The following is an 18608-nucleotide window of genomic DNA, read 5'->3' on the forward strand; positions in this document are numbered from 1 at the left end:
TGAATATAAAAAAAAAATGCATTCTAATTGCACCTGCTTGTGTGGCTAGATATAAATCACATGAAATGCAGCTTACATCTAAAATATAGAAAAGCAGACTAGGCATGCATGGAATTAAGAAAATGCTTATCAAATTACTACTGCTTGCTCCCAAGTCAGTCCTATATAACATGGAAATAAGACTGGCAAATATCTCTCTAAATGGTTGTCCCAAAGGTGCTTTTTCAAGAGGCAACTGGATGTTCTGCTTTTTCTTTGAAGACAGTTTGCTTCTCATCCAAGAAGCTTCTTCAGCTCTGACTGGATGGTGCTGGAAAGTCCAGTTGCCCCTTGAAAAAGCATCTTTGGGACTACCATGACCTGGATGACTGAGAATCTCCATAGACACCCAAATGGATGTATAACCCAGTCCAGTGGAATCTGCAGCAAGCCACAATGAGTTCAATGAGACCACAGGTGCGTGGTGCCCTCCCTCATTATTTAAGTTAACATTGTTTCCTGTTACTTGACTGGTGTAAGTTGTTTTATATGCATTACACCATCATCAGAGTTTTCACAATTTGTCTCCATACTATTGTAGTGGAGGCCCATGGGCCAATTTAAGAGCAGTGGGTATGAATCTCATGAGGAATGTTCAATTCTCTCTCCCCCACCCCCCCTTCACCTAGTTAATAATAGAGTGTCACTTTTTAAGAAAACGTTCTGCATACAGGCCTAGCTACTGAGGACTAATTTGATTAATTCAGAGCTACACAACTCTTCATATAGTAACTTCCACAACCAAATAAAAAAGTGCATGAATCTCTTGAGCAGCCCATTAAAAGAGAGTCTTGAAAATATCAGTCTAAACACTTACTCCCTTTTTTACTTGATTTGGTTTCTTCTTCATCACACAGCTGATTTCTGTAAGAAAAATACACAATCTATGAATTATACACATTGTAACAGGATGAAATTAGCATTATCAGTGATATCTATAAAAAAACACCAGAATTGCCCATTTAACTTAAAGAATTAGGAAAAGCAATACAATATATGGAATTAGTTTTCAACATTTAAAAATATATAATCAGCCAGAGAAAGGGAATCCTAGGCAGCTGCTTATAAATCAATGCATTTCCAAAGTTCTATATTTTTCAAGAAAAGAATATAAAAAGGGAAATATGTTTCTCAAGAATGTCTACATAAGAGTTTTTTTTAGGGGAAAGTAAGATGACATCTTAAGTTGAATAAAATAACTGCATATTTGTATACAAGTAAATCAATTAAGTCCCTCAATGGTTTTACCAACTGAGACATAAAATAAAAATGAATAGAATAACAGAGTTGGAAGCGACCTTGGAGGTCTTCTAGTCTAACCCTCTGCTTAGGCAGGAAACCCTACACCAATTCAGACAAACGGTTATCCAATCTCTTCTTAAAAGCTTCCAGTGTTGGAGCATTTACAACTTCTGGCAATGGCAATAGGACTAGACTAAAGGGTACATGGTATATTATTAGGAGTTGAGGTGGCGCCGTGGTTAGAATACAGTATTGCAGGCTACTTCAGCTGACTGCTGGCTGCCAACAGTTCAATTTTCACAGGCTCAGCCTTCCATCCAAGGTCGTAAAATGAGGACCCAGATTGTTGGGGGCAATATGATGTCTCTGTAAACCGCTTAGAGAGGGCTATAAAGCACTGCGAAGTGGTAAGTGCTTTACAAGTGCTATTGCTATTAATATTACAGCAAACAAGATACCTATTTATTATTACCAGATGTGCATATGTGGCTGACCATCATTTTACTGCACTTGGACAGAAAAAGTAGAAATGATAACATAACGGTTGGGGGATGTATGATTAAAAACAATGGATTGCTGAGCTAGTAGAATGCCACTATAGAATAACCAGTTAATTTCATATGAGACAATGGACAAAAAAGCTAAGAGAACCAAGGGAGTGAAAGCAGCTAACAAAAGTAAATGAAGTGAGAAGGAAAAGGAGATAATTAATACATAGAAAAAGATATAACCCATGTACAAAACCAGGTAATGATTCTGTAAATCATGAAATGTTGTACCTCTAAACAGGATCAGCTTAGTTTTAACTGTTTATGAACAGTTCTCCAAATAAATGAAAGCCAGAACATAACACTTTCTTCCATCTAATATGCAACTGTCAGGAAAACATCTGACAAAAGAGAACTATGGGAATCTCAATATGGGAACCTTGAATATTTTGAGGCAGTGGCTAAAAGCTTCAATGTAGCATACATTTATTGCCAAAATAAACTTAGAAGAAATTATGCCATTTCTCACCAAGTAAATCCACTTTTGCTACAAGATTTACCTATTAATGTTATCTACAACTGCTACTGCTGACCAGGTAAATGGATCTGATTAGGAATTAGTTGCTATATGCCACTCTAAACTGCTAAAAGAAAAATAAAATAAAAAAGCACTGAACATGTAGTGCTTTGTTCTATGTAAACAGAGTGAGAAAAAATTATGGTGTCACTTCTAGTTCCTAATAACTTCCTTCAGTGGGAGGACAAAATTGAATCCCGAAAGAATAGGATTCTTGCTTAAGTTCAAAGGCCAAGTAACACAAATGGCCTACAAGCAATAAACTGTTCAGAAAATGTAACAGATATCAACACAATAAAATAAATAACAGAGCAGTCATCATCTATTGCCAGTTTTGTGTAGTCAGCTGCATGCAAACTAGTTTTGGATTTCCATATGAAAGCCACCTCAAAGATGTAATATGTTAAAATACGGGGCTACCAAATAACTCTCAATGCTCTTTAAGTTACATCAAAAAAAGTTTTTTAAAAAAAGTAGGCTTAGAAGCAAGACAAAATTGAAAAAGAAATTAGAAGCATGTAGGTATATTTACTGAGACTGATAATACAAACTAAGAAAATTAATATAATGCTCTATTCCACAGAACTATGTGGAAACTGAAGCAGCAAAACAGGATAACTAAAACATCCAGTCACCTTTGTTAGGTGCCGTGCCTGAAGTATTTACCTTCTCCAAGTTGGCTAAAATAAGAGATAAAAAATATGTATCACTAACTAAACAAACACATGCATTTATACAAGAATGCAGCTGTATTGATTCTAAGAGCCAATTTACCAAACTCCCCCTCACCCACACCCCAAGAAATAGCATATGGTCCTGATGTGTGGGAGTTGTACCATTTCAGAATGAAGGAAGAAACAATTTAAATTTCTCCATCTTGCCAGAAATATGCCGATAACAAGGTTAGCATATTTCTGATCTCCTAAAGGAAGTGTGTCTTTATTCTGTTTGTTCATTTAAATTTTATATAGCTTAAATGTGGATGCAGCATGTCAACTGAAAAACTAACATCAGGAATGAAGACTCAGAATACTCTAAGTGGAAAGATATTTCTGGCTGAACTGCAAAAATTCCATACAGAATATTCAGAATCGTGGCTCTATATGATGCTAGTCACTACATCCTCAAATAAAAACAGCTACAAGTAAGCCAGATGCTATCAGAAGAAAGTTGTGTTCTAAAACATGTCTCAGTAATATATGTGTGGCAATAATGTATAAATCTGACTCATGGCATCTTCTGAACTCTAGTAATAGTTAGCTGTTGAGGGCTAGGATAATTATTACGATGAAATTGCTGACAAGTCAGCGTAAGATTTGTACTGTTTTATCCATCCTGCTACATATGTAGGCATTCAGATATCATTTCTTCTGTACTGTTTACCTAAAGAAGCTTCAGGCGATACACTAAGATAATCAACACTTGGTCCATATTCTGGATCTTCTAGAAATATAAAAAAACAGCATATATATAAATGTTAAAGATTAATACAGTTCTAAATCCTTGATTCATGTACAGTCAATTCAACTTCCTGTTTTCCCAGATAGTCAACTTCCATTCATACCTATTTGAATTAAAGACAGTCGCAGTATGCTGAAAATTTATCTGGATCTGAACTGATTATAATAGGCAAATTTAAAACATATATATTTTTATCAGATACAGTCATATTTGTAGAAGTTTTCATGTGTGACAATAACTGGCATGGGTTATAAAGCAGCAAAACTCATCTAGTTTTGCGTAAGTAGTTTTGTATATGTTTTTAAAAGCATTACAACCGATAAAGGCTATTTGTCCAATGATCTTATAAAAACACAATCAACAGGATTTAGGAATTTTTACATATTCGCTACATTTTGTCACACATTTTAGAAATGAAGTTGATCAACTATACCGTCTTTGCTTTCTGAATTATTTTCTGAAGAATTCTCCAGTGGATTAATTGTTTCCTGTGGTGCTGATTTCTGGTCAATAACCTACAAAAAAGAGGAGGGGGGAATCCAAGTTATTAGCAATGTTGAAGTCCAAAGAATTATTAAGCCCATCAGAATTAGTTTAGGTACAGATTAATTTTCATGTATATAAGATATTAAGACATTATATGTTAAGATGTTTTTCTGACATCTCATTCAGAAATACAGCTGAAAAATTATATGAATGAATCATGAGGAAGTTTTAGTTTCAAGTCCCAGGTAGTGAAATATTTTACTATCAATTTGCATGTACAAAAAATACATTTAGTCTGTGAGATTTCTTCTAACCCAAATTAAATGGATTTGTATTCAATCAGAATTATATTGGCTTTAGTGAGCACGTGAAGATAGACCAGGCAGGGGCCTGACAGGGAATTCAACTGAGAAGAAACAGGACAAGGAGAGGGGAGACAGCAGAAGAGCTAGGAAGCTGGAAGGGTTGCTGATGGTTCTTGGAATGATACTCACTGCTCCCTGTGTGACAGATATTGCTTGTGGCTGACCTAGATCTAAGATAGGTTCAGGGGACAAATAAAGCAGCCAACTTTTCAATGAGCAAGCTTAAAGAGTGAACAAACAGGATTTTTTTTTTTTTTTTTTTTGCATGAAGATAAACAGAATTTCTTTTATGGCCTGCAGAAAATGTGTCATGTTTGCTTTTCTTCCACAGACAGAATTTCTATATGCTATAAATGAAGGCTGATTGCTCTCCTGGAAGAGGAGGTAAAGCATCCTGAGGCAAAGCTGGTCATCTTCTATTTTATCAGGGAAAATGGTGAAATCTTGGATCAGATACAGGAAGCCCCTGAAGAGGGAAAATTGCATCAAGGAATTTCCCAGGACAAAGAAGGTAGTCAAGTGAAAACGATGAAGAGGAGGAGGAGGAGGAATGTGATGGGTGGGTGTGTATATATGGATTAGAGAACAAATGAAAGTATACAATATCATCCAGAGAGTAAAAGAATGGAAATGGAAATGGACTGATCACATAGGAAGAAGAACTGATGGCAGGTAGACCAACGCAGTCATAGAATGGATCCAACTTGATAAAAACCGTCCATGAAAGAAACCTAAAACAAGATGGATTGACAGCATCAGCAAGTACTGCGGGCCCAGTTGGCAAGAGGAGGAAGAGAATGAGGAGGAGGAGGAGGAGGAGGAGGGGGAGGATAGGCATTTAAAAAATAAATACAGATTTGTCAAAAATAAATTAGGCCAAGCGACTATCTCTAATATGACCATGGGATTGTGATGGACTTAGCATATTTTGATTTCAGCGAAGCACCCAATAAATTCCCCATTAGGTTCTACTGGCAACATGTGAATTAGAATGTTACTACCACTAGGTGAAAATGAGATGGCTGAACAACTGTAACCAATGGATTTGTTCTGACCCAAACCCTTGTCCAATAAAACCAACACAAACCAAAAGGAACAGAAACCTTTTAATGATTCTTACAAATCCCCGGTTAAAAGGCTGCTGCAAACTAATTAACTTTGATAAGCATGAGCCTCACCAAAACTGTGCGAGGCTGCCAAGAATAACAGGTTAGCTAGAAATATTTTACAACACAAGAGTCTTCAAATACCAACTAAAATACTGCAATGTCCACAAGTCTCGAGTTTCAAAATGTCTTTGCTTCCTACAAAGAACGTCCAATTCACAGCTGGCTTTTATCTTCTTGAAGGAGAGGCCATTCCCTTGCAGCCTTACTCCTGAGTTGCCTGTGCTGCTGCAGCTGCTCTTTCCTGCGAGCAGCCCTGTGCGCACGCGCACTTGGCACAGGCTCCTCGGGAACCTCCTCATCACTGCTGCCAGCCCCCACAATCTCTGAAGGCAGCAGTCTACTCCCAAATGGTCCTGGCCCCTCATCTGAGCCCTCGTTCTCCTCAGCCGTCCGCACCTGCTGCTGGCTAACCACAACAGAATTAAGCTGGAAGGTGTTGGGTTGTTTATCACAGGACTTTGTTCTAGGTCAGAGGTCGGGAACTATGGCTGGCTCAAGAATACTGGGAGTTGTCCACAAGTCATAAAAGGGCCATAATTCCTCAGCCCTGTTCTAGGCTTTGTATTACTCAATACAAGATTCAGGAGGGTCTGGAAATCAGCATAAAGAATTTTAGCAGGGTCAATGTCACTTCGACAGGAAGAATCAAAGGGATAAGCATAGGATGAGAGACCACCCTGGACAGGAGTACTTACTGTTCCTTTTTATTCTAAATTGAATAGAATGTACCTAGACCAGGGGTGTCCAACCGTGGAAGCTTTAAGACTTGTGGACTTCAACTCCCAGAATTCCTCAGCCAGCAAAGCTGACCCCTGACCTAGACTATAGTGTACTGTTTTAGAAAGGGCAATGATGAATTAAAACCTGTCCAAGATGACCGAGAGGCTGAAAGGAAATAACATAAGAAAAACTGCTAGACACATTTATTTATTTAACCTGGAGAAGACTTTGGGGAGTCACGATCAACTTTCAGCATTTTACTGTGACATATAGGAATATAACAGGGGTAAACCAATATTTCAGGTGCCACTGAGACATCTCTATTGATGTCCACACTAGCTTACCTCCTATCATTCACATATAGGTAAAATTCCATGAAATTAAAAACTTTTCATTTATTCTATACCTGAGTAGAGCTATGAGAGGCGAAGAAGTCCTCTTCTTTCTCTTGAGGTGATAAAGGAGGGGCTCCGGAGCCATCGATCCATAACTAAAATACACAATAACATAAACACAAGTGAGATGTTTTCCAGGATTCTTTGCTTTTCTTTTTGTTTAAAGTGCTCGCACTACATTTTTCATCTGTTTCCTAATGGAGAAAAAAAAGTATTGTTCTACCGGTTTTCTGAAACCATTACACAATACCGGACAAATTGGCTGTGAACAAGATGAAATTGCTGATGCTTGTAATTATAAAGCTTTTTGGATTAAATTCGGAAAAGGTGTTCTGGAGTGCACTCATTACTGAGAATCCTTGACTTACAAATATTCATTTAGTGATTGTTCAAAGTTACAACAGCAGTAGAAAAGAGTGTCTTCTGGCTATTTTTCCACATGTATGACTGCTGCAGCACCCCCATGACTATGTGATCAAAATTTAGGCTCCTTGCAACTGACATGTATTTATTATAATGGCTGCAGTGTCCTGCTTCATGTGACTTTCTGACAAGACAAGCAGAGTCAATGGGATAACCAGATGCACTGAACAACTCTTTTACCAACTTAACAACTGTAGTGATTCATTTAACATCGCTGGCAAGAAAGGCTGTAAAATAGGGGCAAAACTCATTGAACTATCTTGCTTAGCAACAGAGATTTGGGGCTTAATTGTGTTGTCTATCAAGGGTTCCTTAATGCAATCAAGGGTTCCTTAACTTCTGCCCAGGATCTCAGCCCCAACAATTAGGCTCAATCATTTCAGTCAAATGCAGCCGTTTTTGCAAATTACTGGTAGGGATCCAACAAAGGGTGTGAACACTGCCGTACAACAAGAACAGTATGGTATATTTTATCTTTGCATATGAACTGGTTATAATAAGCAGAAAAGCAAAGCTTAAAAGATAATACTATTGATACTGAAAATACAATATGCTTTCTCTTTTCAAATTACCTGCAACATTTTGATACATATGAATACCATGATACAATACCATATCATTCTAGCTTTATAAACATTAAGATGACTGAACAACACAAAATCAGTAAGCACTGTAAAATATGTACATTACTTACATCTGTGCCATATTTCCGTGTTGCCTGAGTTGCAAGAGATCTAATCTTGTCTCTGTAGAGCTGTGCAGTACGACTGCTATACTTGGCGTTGGTATCACTTGTGGCGCAACCATGCTGATGAAAGAATGCAGACTAAAAAGAAAACACCGAGAAGATATTGTTTTTTAAAAAATCCTCAGTGTCATTGCTGACTAGCTCATTTTTCAGAAGAACACAAAACAGCAGAGATGGGAGAGACCTTGGAGGTCTTTTGGTGCAACCCCCTGCCCCCTCTCTCCATCTACTCTATACCTGGGCATCTGGTTTTTCTTGCCTAAGTACAAAGTCTTACTTTCCTCGGAACGGAGTTTGTTAGATAGGGCCAAAGAATTTAGGCCCTTGAACTCTGGTGTTGGAGAAGACTCCTATGAGTCCCTTGGACTGCAAGGCGATCAAACCGGTCACTCCTAGAGGAGATCAACCCTGACTGCTCTTTAGAAGGCCAGCTCCTGAAGATGAAACTCAAATACTTTGGCCACCTCATGAGAAGGAAGGACTCCCTGGAGAAGAGCCTAATGCGGAGAACGATTGAGGGCAATAGAAGAAGGGGATGACGGAGAATGAGGTGGCTGGACGGAGTCACTGAAGCAGTTGGCGTGAGCTTAAATGGACTCAGGGGAATGGTAGAGGACAGGAAGACCTGGAGGAATGTTGTCCATGGAGTCGCAATGGGCCGGACACGACTTCACAAGTAACAACAACAACAGATAGGGCCCTGTGTTCAAGTCTGTCAAGATCCTTTTGGATCTTGAGCCTCTCTTCTAGTGATTGCTATTCCCCCACCAGCTTGGTGTCATCCACAAATTTGATGAATTCCAGTTTTATCCTTGCATCTCAACCGTTCGTGAAGATGTTGAAGAGTAGTGGGCCTAAGACAGAACCCCACTGCGTCCTTCCATCCATGTCAGTGTAGTTCCATTGAGGACTACACATGGAGCGTGATTGGTCAGCCAGTTACAAATTCAGCTGGTGGTGATCTGTCTATACCACATTTTTCTATCTTACCGAGAGGTAGCCTGCGGTCAAATGCTTTACTGAAGTCCAAGTATACTACATCCACCACATTTCCTCGGTTCGTTATTTTATCAAAGAAAGCAATATGGTTTGTTTGGCATGACCTGCTTTTAAGAATTCATGCTGACTTCTAATAATCAGCTTTTTCATTTCTAGGTGCTCACAAATCAGCTGCTTGATTTTCTTTTCCAGGAACTCCCCAGGTATTGATGTCAGGCTAATTGGTCTCTAGTTTCCTGGGTCCATTTTGCCCTTTTTGAAGATTGGAACCACATCAGCTCTTTTCCAATCCTATGGTAATTCCCCCGGTGGTCTAGGATTTTTGAAATATATTGTCCAGTGGTTCCAAAATCATGTCTGCCAGCTCATTTTAACATTTTTGTTATTGTTTCCAGTTCCTTCTCTTCTCTTCTGCTGCCTCCAGGTACTGCCATGTTCACTATCCATACGTCTTTATTTCTTATAGACAATGATTAAGTTTTGCATGTACTAGCTTTTTTGGCTGCTGCTACAAACTGGTGGCTGATATTCAAGTGATTGTCCACTAGTATTCCAAGGTCCATCTCACCAGGTTTCATCTTGACCCAGGTTTCGCCTAATCTGTACTTGTACCTTTGGTTTTTCCTACCTAGGTGTAAAACCTTGCTTTTCTTACCTGATTTACAGCAGTAGCTCTAATTGTGATTGTTAGGTAAATGTTGCATGGTTAGACATGACATCATATGATTGCCATTGTGATCTGCCAGCTTCCTCACTGACTTTGCTTATTTATGGAAGGCCAGCAATGAAGGTTGCAAATGGCAATCAGGTAACCATAGGAGGTGATTATGACCCAGGACACTGCAACTGTCATAAATACGAGTCAGTTGCCAAGCATTTGATCATGTGACCATGGAAATGCTGCAATGGCCGTAAGTGTGATAAATGGTCATAAGTCACTTTTTTCAGTGCCACTGTAACTTTGAACACTCACTGAACAAATTGTTTTAAGTTGAGGACAACCTGCAATTTTGAGCCTGGTCATTGGTGTCTTAAGAATTCTAGGTTGATTTATTCTATAATCCAATTCATTATTTTCCTGGCTATCCTTGGTATCTCAGGAGTCTACTTCATTAAGACTGTTTTAAAGAATAGACTAGACTAGACTAGATTAGACTAGACTAGACTAGACACTTTGGAGTCTTCTAGTTCAACCTCGTACTCAGGCAGGAAACCCTATACCATTTCAGACAAATGGTTATCTAATATCTTCTTTAAAATTTCCAGTGTTGGAGCATTTATAACTTCTGGAGGCAAGTTGTTCCACAGATTAATTGTTCTGTCGGGAAATTTCTCCTTAGTTCTCGATTGCTTCCCTCTTTGATTAGTTTCCACCCATTGCTTCTTAGCCTGCCTTCTGGTGCTTTGGAGAATAGGTTGACTCCCTCTTCTTTCTGGAAGCCCCTGAGATATTGGAACACTGCTATCATGTCATTCCTAGTCCTTCTTTTCATTGAACTAGACATACCCAGTTTCTTTGCTAATATAAAATGTCATGGGAAAAACTACTGCCTGGATTATTCTGGTACAGTAACTGAATATCTCATCTTTCATTTGGCTTAAAGGTAGATTTCCTGAAACCAGAGGATTTAGACATGATCAACTCCCATTGTTTTCTAAAATGTCTATTCATTTATCAGGGTCCTATGCATACTAAGATTTTTATGAGTTACATTTTGTATATTTTCTATCCTTTTATATAAGTACAAGAGATGCTTAGAGCAACTAACAGGCAATTGAGTGGAGCAATCTTGAAAGTCAAAGAAACAAATTGAATAAGAAGCCAGAACTATCTTATTCATTTATTTCTCTGGTTTTCAAGATTGTGAAGGCATATCTGGCAGTTATACTGAATGATGGAAAATGCATGAAATGTAATTCGTAATATGCATAGAATCCTGATAAATCAGTTAATAATTACTGATTCCTAGAAACCAGGGGGAAAAAACCAAGCACGTTTCAATGTACTTACAGCATTTGCATTTCCTCCAACTTGCATGCACCTCAACTGAAACCATGACCAGTTTGAGTCTAATTCTGTAGATCTAAAACCAAAAAATAGAAGTAATTTATGAAGAACCATTTCATACCAATAGCAATAGCACTTGGGCTTATGTATCGCTTCACAGAGCTATACAGCCCTCTCTAAGCAGTTTACAGAGTCAGCATGGTGCCCCCCAACAATCTGGGTCCTTCCTTTACTGACCTTGGAAGGATGGAGTCAATCTTGAGCCAGTGAGACTCCAACTGCCGAACGGCTGACAGTCGGCAGTCAGCAGAATTATCCTGCAATACTGCATACTAACCACTGCGCCACCACAGCTCTTTTTTTGAAAAACAACAAAGCAGCATATATTTTGAAATGCACCAAAAGCAACAAGGAGACTTGGGGGCATGTTAGAAGTAAAACAAAAGCCGAAGAGGATACAGACCCATTGAAAAAACAAGGTAGTTAATTCTAATGAGCCATGGTGAGAAGATAGAACTTTTTAACTTTTTAATTTTTCAACTTCTCACGAAAAGGAAATAGAGGGCTAGCTCGTGGGGAGAGGAAAGAGAAGGGCCTAGGAAACTCTCTGCTTGAAATATGGTTATTCTTTATTGAAACCATTGTAGCGATGCAATATAGATATTTGAAAACCACCCAGAAGCACTTAACTAAGATGGGTGTTGTAAAAATTTAATGAACGAATAACATAGAACTCTATATACCTATATACACAAAGAAAATTTATATTGTGGTTATTTTGTTCTTTTTTCTTTCTTTTTTCTACCATTTTTCTTTACTCCATTTAGTTAAATAAACAAAAGCCATGAAACAAGATCCAAGAAGTTCTAGAGTAGCTTGAAGTATGGAATGAAAGGAGTAGAATGGAATTTGACATAAATAATTTAAAGTTCTGTATCTTTGATAGGAAAAATGTAATGCTCTGGGTATCCTTGTAAACACAAATTTAATATTAAATCAGTAGTATGATGCTTTTACTAAAAACAACCACTATCGGCATATATTAACAGAAATATAAGTCCACATCATAGAAAAAAATGGTTCCACTCCATTTCGCTTTGGTCAGATTTTATTTGGAATACTGTGTCCAGTACTAAACACCATAGTTGAAAAAGGACAATTACAGATTAGAACAAGTTCAGAAGAGGATTTCCCAGCTGGTAAACAGCCCGGAAATCAAGCTCTATATGGAACGGTTAAGGCAAGGGTCTTCAAACTTAGCAAGTTTAAGATTTGTGGACTTCAACTCCCAGAATTCCTGAGCTAATATGACTGGAGGAGGAATTCTGGGAGCTGAAATCCACAAGTCTTAAAGCTGTCAAGTTTGAAGACCCCTGGGTTAAGGATTTGGGAGGAAAGCTTTTTTACTTCTGCTTATTGCAAATCTCACCATGCTCAAGGTTGACTCAGCCTTCCATCCTTCCGAGGTGGGTAAAACGAGGACCCAAATTGTTGGGGACAATATGCTGACTCTGTAAACCCCTTAGAGAGGGCTGTAAAGCACTATAAAGCGGTATATAAGTCTAAGTGCTATTGCTGTAAGGAATCAAGCATCTCCTTCCGAATACTTGTTGCATGGATTTTTGAAAATACTGTGAGCCAGGAAAAATATAAGATATGCAAAAAGCATTACTGGCACAAGAAACAAATGAAATTATATTCAACGATGGAGAGCCAATGAATTGCTGAAAATATTTTAAAAGTTATATAGTCGATTGTAGAACAATCGCCCAATGAGTATGTCAGTATTCAACTTTACAGGAGTTGGATTGTCAAACAAAAATAGCCAATCTTGGGGAAAGCTACTGCTCTATTTGATATATAAACTTCATCCATTTTAGTTGGAAATGAGTATAGGATTGTTCTTTATCAGATCTGCAGAACAATACTCACAGTAAAGTTGAAGTATTTTAAATTATGACCTGCAACTTATTATTCAAAAGAGTTAAGGCATAAAGCCCTAAGACATAATAGAAGAGCTACAATTGATATTAGATACCAGTACAGCTAACAAATCATGCAAATATTTTAAGAAGAAAAACAAAAGCTATGGGAAACATATATGTCAGACTGACCAAAATCAGCTTAAATGTTAACCAAAGTTTAGCTTGAAAATGAAATTTTCATCTGATACTCTATATTTTGAAATTCATGTAAGATATACTTTCATGAAAGATGTGCCAGACTATTTCGACTTACTTTGTATCAGTGCACAATCAAGACAACTAACAGAAACAAGACACAGTTTCGAACCAAGAAGCATCTTTTCTACAAGATGAGGAAATATATATGTACATATAAATACAAAAACTAAGGAAAATATCCCCCCAAGAATGAACCACATGCATTACTAAATGAATTGCTTACCGAATGAAACTCAAGTGAACTCCAAGTGAGCGATGAGTCCCAGAGCAGTCAATACAGAGGAAAACTCCATATGTTATGCTGGCCCAGCTTGGATTTTTTGCTCCACAGTCAAAACATAACTAGAAAACAGCCACAATTTAATTGTTATTATTACCCAGCATACTTTTGCCTCCTAAATAAGTAAGATCTGCAAAATGCACACAGAATGCAAATACCACTCATCAATTTAGCTGCTACTTAGGTACATTAGCAAAATGTTATTTTTAAGAATTCAGATCAAATAAATGGAACTTAGGTCTAACTGAAAGGTATTTATTTATTCATTTGCATTCATTCATTCGATTTCTATAATGGTAGTTAAGTCCAAATAAAATCAAGGATAAGAAAGTTTAACAGACTGGATGTAGACCACTACAGGAATGCCCTGTTTGCCTATGGTGGCATAAAATCAGGAGTCTTGTAGAACCTTTTCCAACTAACAAGTTTTATTAAAATACTATAAGCTTTTGAATGGTGGGAAAGATGCTACAAGACTCTTAGTCCACTAAGATTTTTTAAACAATATGAAACACTTAATGTATTAAGTGAACCAACTGATTAACCTACCTACAGGGTTGTTTCTATTGCATAATGAGGTAAGGGAAGTAACAGAAATACTAAAATCTGACATCTAAGATTTGACATTTAAAATATTTAAATCCGATATTTAAAATATTTTTAACTTAACCGAACATAGACAGGTAGCCCTTATTTAATGATTGCCTTGTTAAATGACCATTTGAAGCTATGATAGTGATGAAAAAGTAACGTTAAGACCAATCTTCAAATTTACAACCTTCTGTAAAGGTCTGCAAAGCAAAGCTGAAATCAGGTGTTAAGCAGTTTCAATTAATGAAACAAGGGCTATCTATATAATTCAAGTGGCATGTATTTCTGATATTGCACCTCTTAGAAATTCCTAACAAGCGCACAGATAGATGGATACAGATACAGACATAAATGTTTGCAAATCAATAAATACAATAAGAAACCTAACATATTCCTATGTTGTTTGCAAGAGAAATAATTCTAAAGTATTCAAACAATGACTTGAAATTTCAGGGAAGGCAAGAAGTTAATTAACCACCATGATTAACTGCAAGATTTCTCCAATAAATTATGTATCTCTCTGATAATTAGGCTGCAGGTCAGAAAAAAAATGAAAAGTATACCCAAAATTATTTGGGCTGCATTGAGTTCCCACTAACTTATAATGGATATAATGACTATAGTAATACAGGTAAGTCCTCCACTTACTACCATAATTGATCCCAAAATTTCTGGTGCTAAGTGAAACATTTGTTAAGTGAATTTTGCCCATTTTATGACCTTTCTTGCCACAGTTAAGTGAATCACTGCAGTTATTAAACATGGTTGTTAAGTGAATCTGGCTTCCCCATTGACTTTGCTTGTCAGAAGATCACAAAAGGGGAGGATTACAGGACCCCAGGACACTGCAGCTGTCATAAATAGGAGTCAGTTGCCAAGTGCCTGAATTTTGATGACATGACTATGGGGATGCTGCAATGGTCTTAAGTGTGAAAAAGTCATAAGTCACTTTTTTCAATGCCATTGTAATTTTGAACAGTCCCTAAATTAACTGGTGTAAGTCAAGCACTACCTGAACATACACAAAATAGGATTATGGTAAAACAACATATGGACTTAGATACACTGCTGCATCATGCTAGCTGTTCTTATTTTCCAATAACTGCATATGAACATATGTTTCAACCAACATTAAAATGGCACAGAACAGGAAGACTTTACAGACCTTGGATTACTTCAAAAAGCAAAGCAGGGTAAACCTGATTAGCTCTTGGACACAAGACCATCACAGATCTCAAGGCTGTAAGCTAATGGGAAGTTAAATAATTCTTCAAACAGTTAATGCCTGATGATTTTTGTACTGTGTCCCAGATAACTACATGTAATAGATTCATTAGGAATTGCATTTGAATGTACGAAGATACTACTTTTATATAAGATACTATTTAAAGAAACTAATCAGAGTATCTCCCATAAAATAAGCATGTTTTTTCTATTTCTCAGCTCTCCATAGATCACTATGATCACTATGAATTTAGAAGACAAACAAAAACCTCAGAGGCTTTTGGTTTGATCCTGCGCACTTCCCTGGTCTTTATTTGCTGGCATTTCTTTGAGACCAACAATGAACATTTGAATCCCAAATGTTCCCTATTACTGTAGCTCCTATACTTTGTTCCGAAACCAACTTGCATAAAATAACCTTGCTCTCGGAATCTAATCTTTGCATTAAAATTCTGTTCAATGCTTAATTAAGAACTCAGTCAACTAAATAAATTGATTTGCTCTGCTAGCTGCTGATTCATATGAACTTGCTTCATATACAGCATTTAGTACTTTGCTTAATTATTGGGGAAAAAAATTCTGAAACACTCAAATGAGTGTGCGGCTTCAAAATTATTTTCATAGAATACAAGAGGATATAATTATTTGATACTTTAATAATCTAATAAAATTAATTTCTGTCTAAATATTCAGAAGCAAACACAAATACCTTAAGATAAAATGGGACTGAGGCGCGCATTGCGAAAACAACTGTTTTGACACATATACACTGAAAATCCATTTTCAGTCAACTCATCAACTTCTAGCTTAAGATTAAAGACTGCATTCCACACAGTGATGTAAACATATGCCACTGGAATCCACAAAGAGAACTTTGAACTTGGATTCCAGCACAGAGGAGGTGAACATTAATGTTACTCAAAAACCATATGGCTACTAAAGATTCACATATGCTGTAAAGAATTCTCCCATAGTACCAACAACAACCAAAATCCTTAAAATATCCTCAAAATATCTTCAAAAATATTTTAAAGATAAAATATCTTCAGCCAGTGAAAGATCAGAAAAAACAGCATGTTCTCATGAGTATATAATTACCTTGATTGCTTGCAAATGAACACTGGCTAAAATGTGAGACTGTCAAATGATGCCAGCATCCCACAATATACACTAGGGCCAGGAATGAACAGGATTGGAGTTTAGGTACAACACTCCTGAGGGTTAAAATATCTATGCCAGGAAGTCTCTGGGTGTTTGTTTGTTTTTAAATCCAATACTGAAGCTGTGTAACTCTATTCTGGAAAGTGCATAAGATTTAGTAATTATGAGGAAACCACTGTGACACAATAGCCTAGACTTCGGACTACAACAGATCCAGGTTCAAGTCCACACTCTTGCAGAAGCTGGAGCCAGTTTGCTACGGTGATTTTATTGAAATATTTTCTTCACCTAGTTGAGTAAAATTTCCCTTTAGATGCAACTAAAATAGCAGGCATGATCCAAGTCTCAGCATTATTATCATACAATGTGCTTGGAGGACATGAGTGGGGATGGCACCAATATGTTCATACCTGCAAGGTGCAGAGAGCAGCTTAAAGTCTTCCACCTGAATGAGGATTTGACCTTGCCTCTCCCAAGTTCAACCCCCAAACCTGTACCTTTATTTGCAGAAAGGCAATCTAATGGTACTTGAAGGGCTTTGTGGATACCTCCCTATCGTTCTCATGGTAGTGCTAGAGAAGTGGTTAGCTCCAATGCCTTCCCAGATGGTGGGGTTTTTTCCCACCAATTTCCAAGTCTATGATTTCCTACAGCCCTATCTAAATATTAACTCTACTAGCAGGGTACCCATGCTTTGTTATGAAACGATGTGATCGGGTACCTTTTGGGGGAGGAAAATTAAGGGGGGTGGAATTCTGCCTCTGCCTACCAGCATCCATCAGGCTGGCACCCTGTCAGCGTGTAAGAGAGTTGAGAGCTGTTTGGAAACTGAAGCAGTATTTTCTGTGTGAGCAAGGAGACAGCAAGGAGCCTGGGGTGGTTTAGCTCAACTGTTCTGTACTAAAGCTGCTTGATGCTGTGAAACTAAAACTGAAACTCCTCTCCCCTGCTTGTGTTTTGCATTTTAGAACAGATTTCTTTTCAGGTGGGGAGGGAGAGTAGAACTCTTTAGCATCAGAGCATGTTAATAATAATAATAATAATAATAATAATATACGAAATATTAATGCTCTGATGGCCATTTCAAAAAATCCTTTCTTAGTGAGCACCTAGAAGCCAAGAGGAACACATGTGCCAAATTTCAAGTTTGCAGGCTTTACAGTCCTGGGGATTTTGTGATGACGCATCAGTGGTATTTCGCTTGGATTCCAGTACAGAGGAGGTGAACATTAATGTTACTCAAAAACCATATGGCTACTAAAGATTCACATATGCTGTAAAGTATTCTCCCATAGTACCAACAACCACCAAAATCCTTAAAATATTTTTGCCTTAAAATATATTCCCCCCCCCGCCCCCCACTCCCCAGTCAATTCTGTCAATGGATGAAACCACCCAGGCAAAACCTCTGGGAACAAACTGCCTTCTTCGGGGATGTCTCTCAGCCATCTCCCACCTTCGGGTTTCCTGGAGATCTTCGCCCCCCACCCCATGCCCGCCACCCCTCAATCCCCCCACAACCCTCAGGATAAACACGCTGGGCTTCCCGGCCCCACCACACACACACACACACACACACAACCGCACTCGCTCCGCCTCTCGCCGCCTTGCAACGTGTCACTCGGAAGCCTGACGCGCGCTTCCTTTGCCTGCTTACCTTGTTCGTGGGGACGGTGCGGAGCCGCTTGAAGACAGTCACCAAATCGTGCTTGCTAGGTTCGCACATCCCTCCGCGCCCTTATTTATTTATTTTGAGGGGGGGGGGGTGGCTCGCTCGCGGCCGTTCCAAACGGCGCCACTCCTTCCTCTGCTGCCGCTGTTGTAACTTTCCCCGGCGCCGCCTCAGCTGCTGCCAGACCGGCGGAAACAAGAGACGGCGACGCAGGCGCGTTTAAGCACCAGGAACGAGGCGAAGCTTTCGCTCCCTCCCGCCCCCCCCCCCCGCACCGCCCAGCCCTCCAGGGGCGGGGCCCTTGGCGCGCGCAACCCACCTCGCGGAAAGAAACGAGCGACAGAGCCCCAGTGTGTCCCTGCCGCTGATTTGTCCGC

At 38.5% G+C, this 18608-nt stretch overlaps 1 protein-coding gene across 3 annotated transcripts in view; it reads right to left on the reverse strand.

Moving 5' to 3' along the window:
• Positions 1–18403, reverse strand: part of ARFGAP3 (ARF GTPase activating protein 3) — a 31704-nt gene extending 13301 nt beyond the window's left edge. For 2 of the 3 annotated variants that reach the window (XM_087934158.1, XM_026702803.2), the window contains exons 1-9: positions 18217–18403; positions 13527–13645; positions 11124–11196; positions 8060–8191; positions 6954–7037; positions 4241–4322; positions 3730–3789; positions 2982–3026; positions 857–903 (exon numbers count right to left, since the gene is read on the reverse strand). In XM_087934158.1, the coding sequence (XP_087790284.1) occupies positions 857–903; positions 2982–3026; positions 3730–3789; positions 4241–4322; positions 6954–7037; positions 8060–8191; positions 11124–11196; positions 13527–13645; positions 18217–18285 (711 nt within the window). In that variant the 5' untranslated portion in view covers positions 18286–18403. The remainder of the gene's footprint in view (positions 1–856; positions 904–2981; positions 3027–3729; positions 3790–4240; positions 4323–6953; positions 7038–8059; positions 8192–11123; positions 11197–13526; positions 13646–18216) is intronic. The other variant, XM_026702811.2, reaches the window with a different exon arrangement.
• Between the last annotated feature and the right edge of the window lie 205 nt (positions 18404–18608).

The sequence above is a fragment of the Pseudonaja textilis genome, chromosome 5 (genome assembly GCF_049901715.1).
Source record: "Pseudonaja textilis isolate UNSWEBS1 chromosome 5, rPseTex1.2, whole genome shotgun sequence".
Taxonomy (NCBI): Eukaryota; Metazoa; Chordata; class Lepidosauria; order Squamata; family Elapidae; genus Pseudonaja; species Pseudonaja textilis.